Source organism: Aspergillus ochraceoroseus (assembly GCF_002846915.1).
Source record: "Aspergillus ochraceoroseus IBT 24754 chromosome Unknown P175scaffold_1, whole genome shotgun sequence".
NCBI classification, from domain to species: domain Eukaryota; kingdom Fungi; phylum Ascomycota; class Eurotiomycetes; order Eurotiales; family Aspergillaceae; genus Aspergillus; species Aspergillus ochraceoroseus.
The window spans coordinates 1,433,780-1,451,207 of record NW_024468476.1 but is presented as its reverse complement, the minus strand read 5'-3'; the positions used below and the strand labels follow the sequence as shown (position 1 = coordinate 1,451,207).

The 17,428-nt window shown below is 47.9% G+C and overlaps 4 protein-coding genes across 4 annotated transcripts; 2 read left to right on the top strand and 2 right to left on the bottom strand.

Moving 5' to 3' along the window:
* Nucleotides 1-1,581: 1,581 nt before the first annotated feature.
* On the bottom strand, nt 1,582-4,181 carry P175DRAFT_0513191 (putative GTPase activating protein for Arf). Its single transcript, XM_040898733.1, has 4 exons — nt 3,923-4,181; nt 3,839-3,855; nt 3,662-3,772; nt 1,582-3,602 (listed from the first exon to the last, which is right to left on the bottom strand). Exons 1-4 carry the CDS (start codon nt 4,035-4,037, stop codon nt 1,926-1,928), a joined length of 1,920 nt encoding a protein of 639 aa, XP_040755540.1. The 5' UTR covers nt 4,038-4,181; the 3' UTR covers nt 1,582-1,925.
* Nucleotides 4,182-6,526: 2,345 nt separating this feature from the next.
* Nucleotides 6,527-9,020, top strand: P175DRAFT_0428424 (uncharacterized protein; the record flags this gene model as incomplete). Its single annotated transcript, XM_040893300.1, has 3 exons — nt 6,527-6,880; nt 6,938-7,677; nt 8,360-9,020. 3 exons carry the CDS (start codon nt 6,527-6,529, stop codon nt 9,018-9,020), a joined length of 1,755 nt encoding a protein of 584 aa, XP_040755539.1.
* Nucleotides 9,021-9,560: 540 nt separating this feature from the next.
* Nucleotides 9,561-11,164, top strand: P175DRAFT_0449311 (thioredoxin-like protein 1). The gene is made up of 3 exons (XM_040894440.1): nt 9,561-9,695; nt 9,850-9,997; nt 10,107-11,164. The coding sequence occupies exons 1-3, from the start codon at nt 9,617-9,619 to the stop codon at nt 10,876-10,878; spliced, it is 999 nt and encodes a 332-aa protein (XP_040755538.1). The 5' UTR covers nt 9,561-9,616; the 3' UTR covers nt 10,879-11,164.
* A 1,083-nt stretch (nt 11,165-12,247) lies between these two features.
* P175DRAFT_0527597 (uncharacterized protein) lies at nt 12,248-14,377 on the bottom strand (the record flags this gene model as incomplete). Its single annotated transcript, XM_040899533.1, has 4 exons — nt 12,248-12,535; nt 12,583-12,712; nt 12,801-12,983; nt 14,175-14,377. 4 exons carry the CDS (start codon nt 14,375-14,377, stop codon nt 12,248-12,250), a joined length of 804 nt encoding a protein of 267 aa, XP_040755537.1.
* Between the last annotated feature and the right edge of the window lie 3,051 nt (nt 14,378-17,428).

The following is a 17,428-nucleotide window of genomic DNA, read 5'->3' as shown; positions in this document are numbered from 1 at the left end:
CCCCAATTCAGAAACCCTAAAGTAGGTCAGGATACAGCTCCTGCATCCCTGCTGATAGCGAAGTTTCCCTAAACACGAGAAACGGATAATCGAAGGTGATAACTGCAGGGAACTGGCGCTATCTCCCTCCTGGAATGAAGATCGATGACTTGTCCGTTTCTGTGCCTCGGTTATTATGTTCCCTCAAGTCCTCATTTGTTTGTTTGTTTGCATCTAAGCTTCTCAAATTCCCAGAAAAATGACAACACAAACAGGTTACAGGTATGATCCTGATTCTAATAAACGAGTCTTAGAATTTCGACCCGGTGATAGGTACCCAGGGATAGATAATCGATATCTCTTCTGGAATCACAGGAGGAAGCGATTAAACACATCACCTGGAAGACTCAATTCTTCCCAAAAAGGTATTCCGGCCAAGACCGGAGAATCTCCGAGCCAAATCAAGGTCATCTGACCTGTATATGTGAAAACTACTCTGTAGAGGAGGAGTAGAGTAAATGCTTAAGTCAACCGTCAGCTCCTTATAAGCCATCGTCCTGGAAATGATCACCCAAATACGGAGTAGCCTAAAACATAAAGTATTATACGGAGTAGGATCACCACTTTGCGGAGGAATGGTTCGAGGGCAGCCGAGATAAACCACTTACTGTGCTCAACATTACACTAGCTAGTCTTGTCTATTTGAACCCATAACCTGTACCTAGATGAATGAATCGATTTTTTTTTTTTATCATTATTCCTGTCTATTTAAAGGGTTGGATTTTTCCCCGTGCTCCGATATATTAGCCCCCCCTCCCTTTTTCCTTACTCTTTATGCATAGTTAGGTTTTTCTGACCATTTGTCAGACAGTGTCTATGTTCAACGTGAGGCTGACCTGAATATTACAGAGTACAGGGCAAGAAAAAAAAAAAGACCCACACAGGTACTATATATATGTAAGAGCATGTGATTCGGGCAACATGTCTAAACCATTGGACCAAAAGGTCACTATGATCAGACCTGATGTCTGATCTGCCCGAATCCCACCTTATATACCTAGTAATCATTGCCTTGGCACCAGTGCACCTAGTGCACGCCGTGACAATATACCTACATACCATGTCACAAACTCGCAATACCCTAAACCTATACCTCCCAAATATGTAGTCCACTCTTCTCTCAGAAGAAGAAGAAGAAGAAGAAGAAGAAGAAAGTCCAGAATTCTCCGGGTTTCGCCAGGTACTACATCCATATCGCGCCAAGAAATTCCACCACCTACTCACCCTATGCCAAGCAATCCCAAGCGGGCGTTGACGGCGGGAGCCAAAGGATTCTTAGATTTTGAGGAGAACCATGCTGAGAGTAGGGAGGAAGGTAGGAAGTAATAAAGCCGAGTGAATCCATCTGGTTGATGGGCAGGTATTCCCCTCCTAATACCCAAGGCTTCAGAATGCCCAGGGAACTCGCACACAGCTACCTAGCAAGTAAATTGAATATCGCACCCTTGAGATGGTCGGATTCTTAGCCTGAGGAAGTGAAGTGAAGTCCTCGCGAGTTTCTAACAGGTGTGTTGTTTTGAGTTGGTATATTTTGTTTGTAGAATAATGCATGTTTGAATTTTTCATGGCTTTCGATAAATATCAAGGGATTCGTGGACTAAGGATAATCTTCGCACAGTAAGCTCTATACATACTAACCAGAGTCTCCAATCTATACATCCATTAACAAACTATACACCTATCCAATCCTATCCTATACTGTCCTATCCATCAATCTGTGGACGTGACATTTCCATTTCATTGCTTCGGGCCGAGTTTTCAACAAAACACCGCCAAGAATGCATCAATTTGGTTTGGTATTCTTACAGTTGCGAATATATATATATATATATATATATATATATTTAAATTGAAAGGGATGAGAGCAAAATATAGCCGAAATATCACTATCCATGTCTCGAACTTAGGTTGGCAAAGGCATCAGGGCTATGTCGTCCATTTTGGAACCCGTTGATATCTACACTCTGTTGGCTCATGTGGCTCCTCATGAATGCACTGCTTGCCCCTGGGGCCGTGGGTTTCGCAGCCACCCCGTACGCTGACGGTTGCATCGGGAGTTGAGCAGTTGGCTGCGGGGCGCCAAAGGGATTCCGCAACCCAGCCTGTTGCATGTTTACAGCGGATTGTTGAGCAGTGTTATAGTCCGAAGGGTTGAAGGCATGTGCGGGCTGGTTCTGCACCGACGCAAATTGTGCAGCTGATGCAGGCGCTGGGTTAACTGCTGCCGGGGCCTGGAATGGCTGCTGCTCGGAAATCGGCGGTGGTGGCGCAGAAAGATTGTATAGTGCAAGAATGCTGTTCTTGTCGACTCGTCCAGTGGGCTGTGAGAGGAGCGGCTGCGAAGAGGGCGGGAAACCGAAAGGGGATGAAGTTTGGTATCCTGCACCCTGCGGGGTGGTTGGCGCCGCCATAGGCTGAAAAGGGTTGAAAGGAGCCTGCCCCTGCGGCGCGGATTGGAGTTGGAGTTGCGGCTGCTGGAACGGGGACGGTTGACCAAAAGGCGAGGTCGACGGAGCCGGCATGGTGTTCGCATGGCTGGGCGGGTGAGGGTAACCAGCTCCAAGACCCGCAGCAAATTGCTGATTTTGGTTCTGGAAGGGCAGCGGCGAAGGTTGCGGTGTCATTTGGCTAAAAAAGGGATTCGTCTGGGTAAAAGGAGAAGAATTCTGTGAGGGTGACGGGGTGCCCATGCTGGCCAGCGGCTGAGCTCCAGTCTGGAAAAACGGATTGTTCCCGCCGTCAAGCGGCTGTGGGGAGGAAAGAAAGCCAGCTTGCGCCGGTGCGAACGGGGAGGCAGCTTGCTGTTGAAAGAAAGACTGGGCGGAAGTCTGTGAGTGTGGATAGCCCCCAGTTGAATGCGGGAACAGGGGTTGGGCCACTTGCAAGTTCTGGAAAGACTGCTCAAGGGATGGCGTGGCAACTGGTTGTGGTTGTGGTTGCGGTTGGGCCTGGGTAGACAGGCCGAATGGATTGTAACTTAGTCCATTTGGGGGTAGGGATTGTGCAGGCTGTTTGGCATCCAACTGATCGAAAGGATTGCCAGATGTATCTTGCGCCGCAGCCGGGGTTCTGGCTTGCGACGGAGGCTGGCTGCCCTCTCCCACTCTTACCAGAGTCTCGATGGATTTATCCAGATTGCCATTCAACTCCCGAAGAACAATTATATTCCTGCGCTCGTTAGTGAACCCCATCTCCTTCAGCCGGGTGAGCTTTGACTCGAAGGATGAACGACCCTCGCCGACAGGTGATTCCCGGCCACGGTGGCTGCTGGCATGGTGCTTTAGATTGGTTGCAGAGGAGGCAGACCGAAGGCCGAAGCCAAACGGCCGGGCAGGTTTCGGTGGAAGCGGAGGCGGCGAGGCATCTGGCGATCTTGTATACCCCGAGTCATGGCGACTAGGTGGTTTTGGTTTCCCATCCTCCAGAGTCTGGGTTTGATATTTCTGCCGGATAAACCGCTCCATACACGCGTCGGATTCATCGATATCAGTGGGGATGGGAGGTTTAACATTTCGAGGGTTAAATATTTTGTTCATGATCGTGTTTCCGTGGGATTTCATATTCTAGAGGCATTTCCCATCAGTCCTTGAACCCCAAAATGTCGATCAGCTCCGTTACTCACATCGACCTGTTCGGACGACCAGCTATCCATGCTCAATGATTTGACCTTAGATACGTGGGTACCCATTTTTCGATGCAGAGCTGCGCATCGCATACAAAGAAAGATACCAATCTGTATTCGATTCGAGTCAGTTTGCGGCGCTTCCGGAACCTATACCAAATCGACTGGGTGACATACATTCCAACTAGCCCATCCTTGTAGCACGCAAATATTAGCGTCGGATATATATATTTAAAGGGTATACCGAATCTCCTTCCTTACCTGGATTCATAGCCGAACAGTCCGCACATCGATCGTTGCCAGGAACTGACCGAATGAGATCCTGCAGCGCACGCTCGTTGCGCAGCTGTTGGCGTTTGCTGATACCGGCGACCATAGTTGCGATGCTGTAGACCGTAGACCGTAGACTGTACAGCTAATTACAAGTCTTCACCTAGTCAAGTAAAACTAAGAAAAAAGCGAAGACCGAATGCTCCGCGCGAGGACGGATAGAATAGAAGAGAAAAAAAAAAAAAAAAAAAGACTCAAGAGTCGGGGTACGTTCCGAGATGGAGAACAGGATGGATCATCAAACAAACAAGCGGAGCATATTTACAGAGACTAGACGTCCATAGTTAGATGCAGAAGGGGTTGGAGATAAAAGAGGGGTGGAGAGGTGAGAAGGAGAAGGAGAACGTGAACAGCAAAAGGAGAAGAAGAAAGAGTGTGAGTGAGCGACAGGGATAGAGGAGTTGCGGATAGCTGTGGGGAAGAAGAGCACGAAGGAGTAATACTATACATATATATTAATAGCTCAGCCACGTACGGAGTACAATATTACAATATTCTCTTAGATTGTCTTCTTCTTGTTGTTTCTTACAGAGTGAACCAATTTGAATCATCATAAATATAAATATCCCGAGTACCTACACTAGCAGAGATAGTAGGATCCTGTAAAATAAGTCAGGGGTAGTGGGATCCTAAGGCATCCTCAGATCAGATCTGCCAGCAATTTCAATTTCTTCTTGTTATTCATTCATTCATGAATTATTTCCACATGTAAATTTCCTTTAATCTTTGATTTCTCTACTTCGATCCTCTTTTTCTTCTTCGATCCTCCAAGTTTGGGGCTCGTAGTTCTTTCTGGCTGTCTTTAATCCAGCTCGAGGTGGGACCATATGTCCAGTCTACGGTCATCGTCGAGGCTGAATGCCCCAGATTCCTACCTTCGGAGTACATTCTACTATATATAGATGTATCTTCAAGTATCGAATGCATGTATGAGCAACAAGTGGCTCCATCCCCCATTGTACGTCAAGCTTCCGAAGAAACTCTGCACGGTCGAGGAGCCGTAAGTTGCTCGATAGAAAAGACTTTACTCTTGTTCGCCAATATGACCTACCATCCTATGGAGTCAACCATCAAAGGAAAACCAGAATTGGAGGTTGATTATGCGTTCGTGAGGTTATGAATGTGTGAAGAAGAAAGAAGAAGATTTCCGGAGGAAGAAATTTTTGCTCTCAAGAAAAGTGGTGTGGAATGTCACGTGGACACTATACTATATATTAGTGCCTGGGGCATCATCCTGCTCTTCGGTGATTCTTGATAGCCAATATCATGATAGTTAGTAGGTAACTTGTAATTCATATATTATGTACTAACTAGTAGTATTTCTCTAGTCTGTCAGTTCCCCAGTAGAGGTGAATATTACCTCGATATTTTTGATGATCAAGGTATCTGCAGCAATACAAGCCTTAAACCTCCCAAGTCGCTTCGCCCAAGCTGGCTGCCTGAAGCTATTCCTATTCCGGCAAACACGGACTAGTCAACCACGTGATAAAATAAGCGAGCATAAGATGATCATGTGACATGTTTTGAGCACTAAATTTCCTCCTGTGTTTCTGTCCGACTCTGTTTTCTTCTTCTTCTTCTTCTTCTTCCTTCCTCAACCTTACGCGAGATTCAGACGTTGCCAACGCCAACAGACTCAAACACAGGTGTAGCATTCATCTGGACATCTTAATGATGATGTCCATTCGTGTTATACATCTCTGTCCCCAAAATCCTCGCCTGGATAACCCGAACATTTAAACAACCACATTGTGCGCGTCTAGCCTTCTCAGTGGCATAGAGGCATACTTTTTCTTAGTTCGTTCAGTGGAAGATCAAAACCAAACAGTTTTTAGCAGGACTGCGTCTACTCCACCCTGGTGTTCTTCTGGTTGAACGGCAGGACTATTTCTACGACGGACATTTTCATCCTCAGATTAGTTGAGATCATGTCAATCTACTATCTTCATTTCGATTTAAGATTTCCTCTGTGGGTTTAATTTCAACTGTAGTACTGGTATGTTATTGTACGGTCCAAATTCAGCTTCGAAGACCCAAGGATAGAATTGGGACAGTTAGTTATGCAGACAATTGTGTAGATGAAGAACAGACCTGTTCGATTCCTGGCCAAAGAGCGCAAAGCTGTAAATAATTAACAACAGCCCCATAATTAACTAACTATAACTATAGTTAACATCCAAGTCTAGGTTCGTTCTGCTGAGTCAATTCGAAAGATCTGGGTCGGGAGCTCTCCAATGTGCCTTCAATGATTGGTCTCCAGTGTCTGTTCGATGAGCTCCGACTGTACGGAGTATTTGGGGGAATTCCTGGAACAGCCAGGATGACGATTGACAATTATTATTAAAAAGGTATCTCTCATCCCTCCCTGGCTTCTCCTCCTTCCGATCTGTTCCTTTCCTCCCTCTCCTCTCCTTCCCCTCTTCTTCATCCATCATCATCATCATCACCATCATCATCATCTCACCTCTTGATTGAAGAAGGGCTTATCTAGGTATCATCGTAATCCCTTTATCCTCTCATTTTACATCCATTATAATGGCCTCCGCTGCGAGATCGGTTTCCCGCGCTCTGCGCTCCACCCCGGCTACCTCCGCCTTCAGACCAGCCGTTCGCAGCTCCCGGTTCGCCCTCCCTTCCCAGGGTTTCCGTGCTGCTTCGCGCCGTGGCTATGCCTCCGAGGCTGACGCTGGCAAGAAGTCCAACACCTTCCTGTGGGCTGGCCTTGCTGTTGCTGGTGGTGCTGGTGCATACTTCTACCTGAAGGGCGGCGATGCGGGCGTCAGCTCTAAGGATTTCGTTCCCACCCAGGCAGACTACCAGAAGGTGTACGATGCCATTGCCAAGCGCCTCGCTGATGAGACCGACTACGATGATGGCAGCTACGGACCTGTAAGTCTTCAATCCCTCTGCCGTGTCGGTACGGGAACTAACCACTTGGGTTACTAGGTCCTCGTCCGATTGGCATGGCACGCAAGCGGTACCTACGATAAGGAGACCGGCACTGGTGGCAGCAATGGCGCTACTATGCGATTCGATCCCGAGTCCGGCCACGGTGCCAACGCTGGTCTCAAGACCGCCCGGGACTTCCTGGAGCCCATCAAGGCCCAGTTCCCCTGGATCACCTACTCTGATCTCTGGACCCTCGCTGGCTCCTGCGCCATCCAGGAACTGGGTGGCCCCGTCATTCCCTGGAGGCCTGGACGTGAGGACCGGGATGTTTCTGCCTGCACCCCCGACGGCCGTCTCCCCGATGCCTCCAAGGACCAGAGACACATTCGTGACGTCTTTTACCGCATGGGCTTCAACGACCAGGAGATGGTCGCCCTGATCGGTGCCCACGCTTTGGGCCGCGCCCACACTGATCGCTCGGGCTTCGATGGCCCCTGGGACTTCAGCCCTACTGTCTTCTCCAACGAGTTCTTCCGCCTCCTGGTTGACGAGAAGTGGCAGCAGAAGAAGTGGAGCGGACCTACCCAGTTCACCGACAAGACCACCCAGACCCTGATGATGCTTCCCACCGACATTGCCCTGGTTAAGGACAAGGAGTTCAAGAAGCATGTCGACCGCTACGCCAAAGACAACGATGTTTTCTTCAAGGAGTTTACTGACGTCTATGTTAAACTCCTGGAGCTGGGCGTCCCCTTCACCAGCAAGGCTGAAGACCGATATGTGTTCAAGACCTCTGAGTAAAGGATGTTACCTCGTCCTTGTCTCGCTACTAAGGGGTTGGGTTCGCGTTTGGAATTTCAGCCATGGGAGTACTGTATTTCTTTTTTGTTCTTTTTTTTTTTTCAACATTTTGATATCCGACGACTTTTCATCTCCCTAGATGACCGCTGTCTCAATCTGCTGGTCCATTTACAAGGCTGTACCATGAGATACATCTCTAGATTTAGATGGGATGAATACAATAAGCTTCTCGCAATGCAAACTAATCCATACTTGATTTCCTTTCTAGTAGGGGTTCCTCAATGTAGCATACAAATAAGTAATTTATCATCAAAACTTTACTTGCTGTAAAGAAGAAAACTATCGTCTTAATTCTCTTAAATCACATTTTCCATCCCTAGTAAAATAGGCGGGGGGTTGGCGGAGATATCAAGCGGAAATCCACCCCCAAGAAACTCGCGCCGTTTCAACCACAGATCACTCACTACACCATAACGCAAAATCCATCTTGACAAAGCACATTCAAAAACTGTCCTCTCCCTGGTATAATAACCAAATAAGACCAACAGCAAAGGGCTCCCCCCCCCGCCCCCCCCAAGGTCTAAATCATACTTATCTATCCACGCCAGGTTGCGCCCGCACACAATCCTCTCCAAGGCAAAGAAAGAAACGACGGAGAAAAAAAAAAAAGATGACAAGATCAACCGCCCTCCCCCCCCCAGATTACTACGAGATCCTAAACCTCCCTTTCTCGGAATCATCTCGTACAGTCTCAAAACAACAAGTGAAAGGCGCATACCACAAGGCTTTACTCCAACACCACCCGGACAAAGCGTCCCACGCGATCGCGATCGCGAAAGATCTGAATCCCACCCTGCTTTCCGCTTCCTCCGCGGAGGAAGACCCCGATAGTCCAAAGGGAGGACGACCCTTCACGATTGACGAAATCACAACCGCATACAGGATCCTCTCGGACCCTTCCTTGCGCGCGGAATACGACCGCTCACTCCGTCTCGATCGGGCGAGGGCCCTCGATCGCGAGAAAACAGGGACGGCGTTCTTCCATACGGGGCTTGAGGTTGTGGATCTAGAGGATTTCGAGTGCGACGAGGGAGATGCAGGTGCAGATGGAGAGGTGCAGTGGTATCGCGGGTGTCGGTGTGGTGATGAACGGGGGTTCCTGGTGAGGGAAACGGAGTTGGAGAGGGAGGCGGAGCAAGGGGAGATCGTTGTTGGTTGTCGCGGGTGTAGCTTGTGGGTGAAGGTTTTGTTCGCCGTACAGGATGAGGATTGTGATGGGGATTGTGATTGCTCTGGGCATGGGCAAGAGGGAAGCGACGAGGTTGGGCTGAAGACTTGAATGAGAGTGGTGGTGCGTTGTGAAGAGATTCGACTCGCACAATCACTTTGTTTATTGCTCAAGTTGAGAGAGCTTTGAATCCCCCATTGGCTACCTATATTTTAGGGGTCGAGGTGTATACATGCATGCACTACTGGCATCGTTGTTGCCTATACAGTTGACTCGGTATGTCGCCTCGCCGCTACGGTCGCTCCAGGATAGCGACGAAAGAGCTGGAGGCATCAGGACTGAAAAGCCTGCTAGAATTTGCTCATGGTTACAGGGTTATCTTGTTGATGTCTTGGGCGTGTTTGGAGGGAAAGTGTATAGTTCATATTGAGTCGTATAAAAGTCAGCCTTAGGATAGAGCGAATACCCTGCTAATAGGACTAGAAGCATACCTAGGTAACTTATTTACAGTGATCCTAACTCCAGTTATCTTCCTGCACCGCCAAACTTCAATAACCCGAGCTTGATATTCTTCACCCCAGGATGGTGAGGGGTTGATGACATATATCGTGACTAGTCAACAACGGCCACCCAACAACACCAGTTCTTTTCTTCTTCTTCTTCTTCTTACTTCCTGTCTCCATCCAATACTTTCCACCACCGCCACGATGGCACAGCCTGTTCATATCTCCTCCAAGGAGCAATTCAGCTCTCTTCTGACCACCTCCAAATTCGTCGTCGCAGACTGTGAGACCGCGTCCCCCCCCCCTTCCAATCCTCTTGCCAGCTCCTTGTTTCCCCCGCCTTCCCCTCCAACCCCCTCCCCCCCTTTCTCCTTAGCTAGGTTTCTTATCATGCTCTTGTACAACCACTGACAGTATCACTCTGGATGATGGCACAGTCTATGCCGATTGGTGCGGTCCATGCAAGGCCATCGCGCCAGCGTACGAGCAGCTGGCTGCCCAGCTCTCGCGTCCAAACCGGATCACATTCGTCAAGATCAACGTTGACCAGCAACAAGACCTCGCGAAGGCCTATGGAGTTACTGCGTATGCATTCAATCCTACGAGTCATCTTCAATGGCCGTTCCCTTTTCTTCCCTAGGTTTTTCTTTTACAAAAAGCGAAATAAAAGCTAATCAGTGATTTACCGACACAGGATGCCCACATTCATCGTCTTCGAAAGAGGCCGCGTTACATCGACCGTCCGCGGCGCAGACCCTCAGAAACTAAGCCAGGCTGTTCAGAAACTCGCAACAGAAGCTAGTAAATCAGATAGCTCCGCCGACGAGGCAGGCCAGGGTTCCTCGGCGGGAGGGGTGTGGATTGGCGGCGCCGTCCCCAAGGGCTACGAGGATATCACGGACCAGTATGACCCCAAGGGGGTTGAGCTGTTGAATCGCGATAGCGAGTTCGGCGAAGCCAAGGTGCTCTTTGACTCGTCGAAGCCGTCTACGCTGAACAATGGAAAGAAGGGCAGCCCCGACTGGGTGGAGAGTGACACGGATGAGCAGTTGATGCTGTTTGTCCCGTTCCAATCGAAGCTGAAGGTGCATTCGCTGCAGATTACCTCTCTGCCGCCTGCCTCAGGCGACGAGGATGATGACGAGGAGGAGGTGCCTATGCGCCCGAAGACTATTCAGCTGTATACGAACCGTTCCCACGTGCTAGGCTTTGACGAAGCGGACGATATACCTGCTGTGCAGACGGTGACGATCGAGGCCAAGGATTGGGATGCGAAGACGGGGACGGCGAATGTTGACCTGCGCTTTGTCAAGTTCCAGAACGTCACATCGCTGGTTGTGTTCTTTGTGGATGGCGACGGGGATGGGGAGAAGACACGCGTGGACAGAGTCCGCATCTTTGGGGAGGCAGGCGAGAAGAGAGAGATGGGTAAGCTGGAGAAGATTGGCGATGAGCCGGGTGAATAGTGAATGGGCGTCCGAATAAACACCAGTGTACGGAAATAGCATTGAGCTTGAAGATGCATTATTAGACAGGTTACGATTCACTTCTGCGAGAAAAAAAAATAAATAAATTCAAGCACTAATTAATTACATTACTGCCCAGCTACACAACTGCACTATCCTAACACCCACAAGCAACCCTAGATTATAGGGTTTACTCTACAGCGTAAAAAACCGAAAAAAAGCTTTACGCAGATATTTTACAAAAGACTCAATATCAACATCAAGACACGAGTCCAAAAAAAAAAAAAAGATTGTCCGATCCCAAACCAAATGGTCTCATCCTCGGAAGAAAATTCAGAAAGACCAATAAAGTAAGAACCGGTGTGCAATTCCTTCCTTCTGTGACACAACTGACACCTGAGAAAACATCATGGGAAGAAAAAAGATGTTCAGGCAACACGGGTGAAAAATAGTTGCGTCGCCGCACGAAGAAAGGAAAAGAAAAGAAAAAGAAGAGGTTAAAAAAATCGAGGCCACAGTCGAAGTATTTATAGTTCGGTAGTTCGCCCTTCCCCCCCCCGGAACCCGGAATAACTTACTGTTCTAAGTTTACGGTGAAGGTGAGCTATTACGTAATCAGGGAAAAAAATTTCTTCTTCTCGGTTGTTTTCGTTTGCTATCTTGAATTCTCTTTTTTTTTTTTTTTTCTCTTTCTTCCACAATACAATCTTAAAAGGCTTATGATGAGACAATTGGATGTTTTTTTTATATATGATAGGAAGAGACTGACTCTCGTTTGGGAGGTTGATCTTAACTTCATCCACTGAGGCCTTGGATTTGGATTTGGTTCTTTATTGTTTTGGGTTGTGGCTTTTGCGATTTGAAAAATGGCTCTAGGGCGTGTATTGTGTGCATCTCTTATTATTCTTTCTTCGTCATGGACGCGATTTCAAGCTTTTGAATTGGGTTGCTCTCTACAACCAAGACCCCTAGCTACGTACTAGGTAGCATTCAGTCCTGGTGGATGCTTATTTCCCTAGAGCTGTGGACTTGCGACTCGGCGATGAGATTGATTGATACACCTCCCGATGCGAGAAGTGATAAAACGCTCCTGCGGTCCTCTTGGGTAATCTCACGGTGAGATGGGTAGATACAAGCATTCATTGGCTATGTTTTCGTTTTGTGGTATATCGACTTTGAGGGCTGGAGGAGGGACTGGATGGAACCTGTCTCTCCAACGTCTCTCAACACTGATATCGTAAGATCGGGTGAAAATATTGCGTGCGCTGATCTTGCCATGCCATCTGTCGCTCGGACAATTGTCTATGGGCGCTCCGTAAATATCTCAGCAACTACCTACCCTTTATCGTAGGACGAACCATGGTTCGTGTCAGTTGCGGTGACGATAGAAGGTCAAGAAGCTTGTGATATAATGGAGCCCGCAAGAAGAGCGCGAAATGAGCATCAGGCCATTGTTTCTCTCGTTCCAGAGATTTTCGATTCCCTTGGTTCCTACGGAGTAGGCAAGGATCGGGTCTGGTCTGGTAAGGGATGCTCGGGTGTACCCTCTCAAGTCCCCAGGTTGATCTAAGACAAGACGTCCACTTGCATTGTGGTCTTGTTTCATTCTCTTACGCAAGCCCAGGACTTTCGTAGCCGTAAAGAGTTTGACTGGTTCCTGGAAGATCTCAGCCACCTCCCGAGTGGATGGGTCTAGGTACGTACTCTGTAGGTAGTAAGTGAGTAAGTACCCTTGTGAATCTGATCTCCAATCCGTTCTTGTGGGCTTGGGATGTCCGGCTGTGATCGTGGTTGTCCATGTTCCCGATTGTGCATTTGAAGTTCATAACTTGTTCTTGACATGGAGTATTTAGTACTCCATACCTAGTCGTAACGGTAATACTCTACTCCTCCGGATGATGTGCACCGTGCAGGGTGCACACCGCTGCGTCAGACTGTGAGACTCGAGTCTGGACATGGCCCGTCCTCGTCGATCACGGGTGGAGGAGTTGAATCCTTGAGTACTCCGTATTTGCATTGGCAATTGTCTTTGCGCCGAGCCCGTGCATGAAGTGGCTACATCATTGCCCCACGGAGAAAGCTCCCAATGCGCGAATAACCAGTTGCTGGATAACTGTGAGAGCTGCCTCTCTCGAGCTCAGCAAGCAGCACCCACCTACCTCTTGGTTAAACATGGGATATCGCGATGACAAACCTGGCGCTGAAGAAGTGGAGAAAAAGACAAAAAGAGCTGAAGGAAGAAAGTATAGGCTCCATCATGGATCACTTCTGTCTCTCTCTTGGTTTTTTTTTTTTTTTTTTTTTTTTTTTTTTTCAGATAGAGTTCGGCTTGGGAATCTCGGAATTGCGCTACTCCACGACCCTGAAATTTCCATTCGACATGGCCATCGGCTCCTAGCGATTTACAAAGTATTCCAGTCTCGAAAGGGGAAAAAGAAACAAGCAGATACCATGGATTGGGCTCCCTCCTCTTCTCCTATCTGCGCTGCGCCTCTGAGTTGGAGAAAAGAGGGAGAAATATGTGGATTTGACGGAGAGAGAAAAAGAAAGAGCCAAGCTGCTTGGTGGAATTTCACTCTTTCTTCTCTCTCCCTCTCTCTTTTTTTTTTTTTTTTTTTTTTTTTTTTAAGGGTTGCCACAAAGAATGGTTCAAGATGAGAAGGTTCGTCTTGCAGGCTGCGTGGTTGAGGTATGGCATCTAGAGTTCATGTAAGGTGGTGCATCCATGTAAACTCCAAATGAAAGAAACTTGTGCTCAAAATTGAGAGTGGAAATTTCCTAGGGCTGGGCTGCAGAGATTGTAAGTCATTAAATGTGTTTCTTGTAGTTACTACTTGAAAGAAAAGGGTTGGAGGAAATACTTAGGGTTGGTATACTCAACTTCCTCGAGATATAGAACCTTTGGGGATATTGGATATTCAACCAAGATTCCAAACGGAACCCACGTTTCTCTTCCCTCGCAGCTAAGGCTTCTCGAACCATGGATCAACAGTATAGCTACAACCATTCCCAGACTCCCAGTGTTCTGGAAGTAGCGCCAAAGTAGCGCAGAAAAAAGACCTGGATCCTCTCTCGTATTATAGACTACTGTAGGTACGGCCCCTCCCAGCACACCGGTCTAGTTCTGCATCCACCGGTTAGTGTGTGAGCCCACCGTCAAATGGGACTAATAGACTCCAACTGGAAGCAGTATCATCACACGTGTTATCTCCATTCCCTTTCCTTTTTTTCTTTTTCATCTTCTAGTCTTGTCACTTAATCCACCTTCCCAGCACAAGTATGGAGTCCGAACGGACCTGCCCACCAGGACCTTTTGGGCTCCCGGGGAACTACAGAGGCCCGCTCCCAAGTGCCGTGTTTGTGCATCGGCAGTATCCTGATCCAATCGTTCGACATGATGCGCACGAGGGCCAGAATGAGCTTCCCCAACGGGCAAAAGCACATCACGCCTCATTCGTAAACTTCCGTCCTTTTCGGGGTTGTTCCCCAGGATTGGCATCTTTCTAGTCGGAGCTAGCCACTAGCCACTAACTATGGTCTACCGTGGAAGGAAGTTATTTCCTCGCTGCTCCTCAACACTTGGTACTAGTAGATACCCAGATATTACTACGATTCTGGACGGCGTGAAATGGAAACCCGGTCAATTCTATCCGACGGCAAGTGGACACGGTGTACAGATTGATTCACCATCCTGTACTAGAGTAGTTTTGCCCCCGCAAAGACACTACAACTATACTTAGCCTTCGCTATCGACCCCCGGGTACACCGGCAGGATTGACTAACTGTTTACAAAGGGACTTGATCTCGCAAGTGGTGAGCCCAGGCGGAGGAGTAGTTAGGTATGCGAGAGGGAGGGATAAAACCTCAATTTATAACTATGCAATGCATTCCTCATAGCTTCCAACCAAGCTACCGCGCAAGAGTACTCCGTACACACTAGAAAATTACGTCGGGACGGACCCAGAGAATCAAGAGTTAGTTACCTCCCAAGTAGGTAGGAGTATAGGACTAGGTACATAGTTTCCAAGCTCTTAGTGGCAAGCTTGAAATATGAAACAGGCTACTGTCTCTACGCTCTCCAATAAGGAGACATCTCCCACGCATTCCCTTGCCTACGAGCAGCTGTTCTCCTCCACTTCCCGGTCTCTTCCAAGCTCCGAACCCAGAATTTAGCAGCCCTGAAACAATAAATCGATGTCACCTTGGCTTCGACTATTGATTAAGAATCAAAATCGGCTCCATATTAAGCCCATGTCCCAACGATAGTACGGAGTACGTACGTACGTAGTTAGGTACAGGAACTTGAGGTGCGCTCTGGGAACTCCGTTCTTCCGGTCTGATGGGCTTACTGTCGCTCGGAGATGTAGTCCTGAATAAAATTGGAATAAACCCGCAGAGAAAATCGATAGTTTCCTGGTACCTGCAGTCGAGAATAGAATCCACTCTGCAATGTTCCAGAAAAGAGCGGAGACCAGGACCTCACTCCCACCAGTCAGAAGTCCATTTTTGGAAATGTTATGCATCAAGTAAATGATTCTCTCCTTCAAACGAGACTCTCTTATGTATTTTTTTCGACCTACGACATGCTGGTTGGGTTTCATCCTAGGAGTAAGTCCTCCGGAGTAGACGGTTGAAAGAATACACTGACTCATGCAAATTAATCCCATGAAGCCTCCCAAGCACCACAACAAAAGAGTTAGTAGAAGGGCTCAATTCACTCTGGACTGGGAATCCAGATTCCTCCCGATCCTCCAGATCACCGTTGATGGTCCATCATTGCTCCATCCATCAGACCATCAATTATTTGTTGAAACCGTCTCCTTCCCTCTTGAGTAGGCAGGTAGGAGAGTTGCACGCACATCACACCCACTTAGAGCCGTCGCATGATGCTTTAAACTTCTTCCTGAGTCATGCCTTGTTGTTCCTAATAACTAACTAAACTTAACATCCAGTTGGATCTGCATTGCTGCTCATGTCAATCTTTTTGGGGCTACTTTTTTGCTGGTGGAGATGAGTGATTATTTGCTTTTTTCCCTGTTGCTTCCATACTCCATCCACAATCTACCTTTTTCCCACGCCGTTGGAAGTTGGCTAGAAAAGTACCTTTTTTTTTTTTTTTCTTTTTGTTTTCTTTTTCTCTCTACATACTCCGTAGTTTCTTGATGATCCCACTCTGGATATCTGATAACCGGGCGCTTTGTCTGCTTACAACTTACCACCACACAATAAAGTACTCATTTTCTGTACCAAGTAAATTACCTAAACGGCTCCCCCTGATCTTGATCGGAAGAGATTTTCCTTTCGTGATGCCCACCCACCTTGCCTCTATACCTAGGTAGTTTATCGACCGCCTCTGTCAAGTGCGACAATCGCGGTTGTTGATTCGCCAGGTAAGCCGCGCACCCCGTCACTCTCTCTTTTACTCTACACGAGCGTCTTGTCTCGAAGGGACCCGTGGCAGCGCCCACTTTGCGCGGGACTAGGCCCCTACCGCCCGTCTAGCACCCGGGAGGCGCAGACCAGCTTTCTTTTGCGATTTCGCCGTATCAGCGTCTTGGGATAGACCGTGTGGCTGGCAAGACCTTCCCAAAAGTAAAAGTAAAAGTAAAAGTAAAAGTAAAAGTAAAAGTAAAAGTAAAAAAAAAAAAAAAAAAGGTACCGCCTACGGGGCGCAAGATAATTAACCCCATTACACTTACACGCACCTTGCGAAGGTCCTCTAAGTGTTGGGTGGAAAGGTGCAAAACCAACATAATAACATACATGGTGCCAACTTGAAAATTTGTAGTGTAGGTAGTAAGTAGGCATTTGTCGTTCGTGATTTGCCTCGGTGGAGTTCCCTTCCCGTCTTTGTGCTTGACCTGTCACGTAATTCCGAGACTTGACTGGAAAATCGGAAGATGTCAGTCAGTCAGTCAGTCAGTCAATCGGTCAGACTATGGCGTATGGCGTACTCTGGTATGTAGTATGTAGTATGTATGCGAGTGTGACGGGGGGGGTCTCTGATGTCTGGACAAGATGGATGTCATTCGAGGGTTCTTGATTCCTTGCAAGTCCTACCTATCATTTTCTGGAGCCGTTGATGACGCCGGCCGAGCATCAGGCTGGCTGTCCTTTGTAGCTTATTTTTATTTTTATTTTCCCCCTGTCATTTCTTTTTTCCTCCCACACGACACATACAGATATCTATCCCCCCCCCCCCCCCTCCTCCGGTGAGCATCGCGTAAGGCAGAAAAAAAAAAGGAAAGAATTGATTGATCATATTTGTTGTCTGTGCGACAACGGTTTCTCTAGGCCCTTACGGCTCAGTGCACTGCTCACCTACCAGCCAAGGAAAATTAGGGTGGATGGTGGTGCTTCTCGTACTTTGCAGATACAATAGATACATACATACCAACGTTCTGCTTTGGTTGGCTAGCTTCCTGGAGACCACCACCGGCTCGGAAAGGTGTTGGAACCTAGTGAAGATCCATAAGTTAATACTACTAGTAGTACGGAGTACCGTTTCGGGCTTTGCTAGTCCTAGCGACGGAGTAAGTACCTGAGCTAC

Bases quoted from the DNA above. Each gene is read 5' to 3' on its own strand.
- P175DRAFT_0513191 (XM_040898733.1), bottom strand. From the start codon at position 4,037: ATGGTCGCCGGTATCAGCAAACGCCAACAGCTGCGCAACGAGCGTGCG. The intron at 3,603-3,661 runs GTGAGTAACGGA...AAATGCCTCTAG, and splicing joins GGTCGTCCGAACAGGTCGAT to AATATGAAATCCCACGGAAA.
- P175DRAFT_0449311 (XM_040894440.1), top strand. From the start codon at position 9,617: ATGGCACAGCCTGTTCATATCTCCTCCAAGGAGCAATTCAGCTCTCTT. The intron at 9,696-9,849 runs GTGAGACCGCGT...ATGATGGCACAG, and splicing joins CAAATTCGTCGTCGCAGACT to TCTATGCCGATTGGTGCGGT. The intron at 9,998-10,106 runs GTATGCATTCAA...TTACCGACACAG, and splicing joins AAGGCCTATGGAGTTACTGC to GATGCCCACATTCATCGTCT.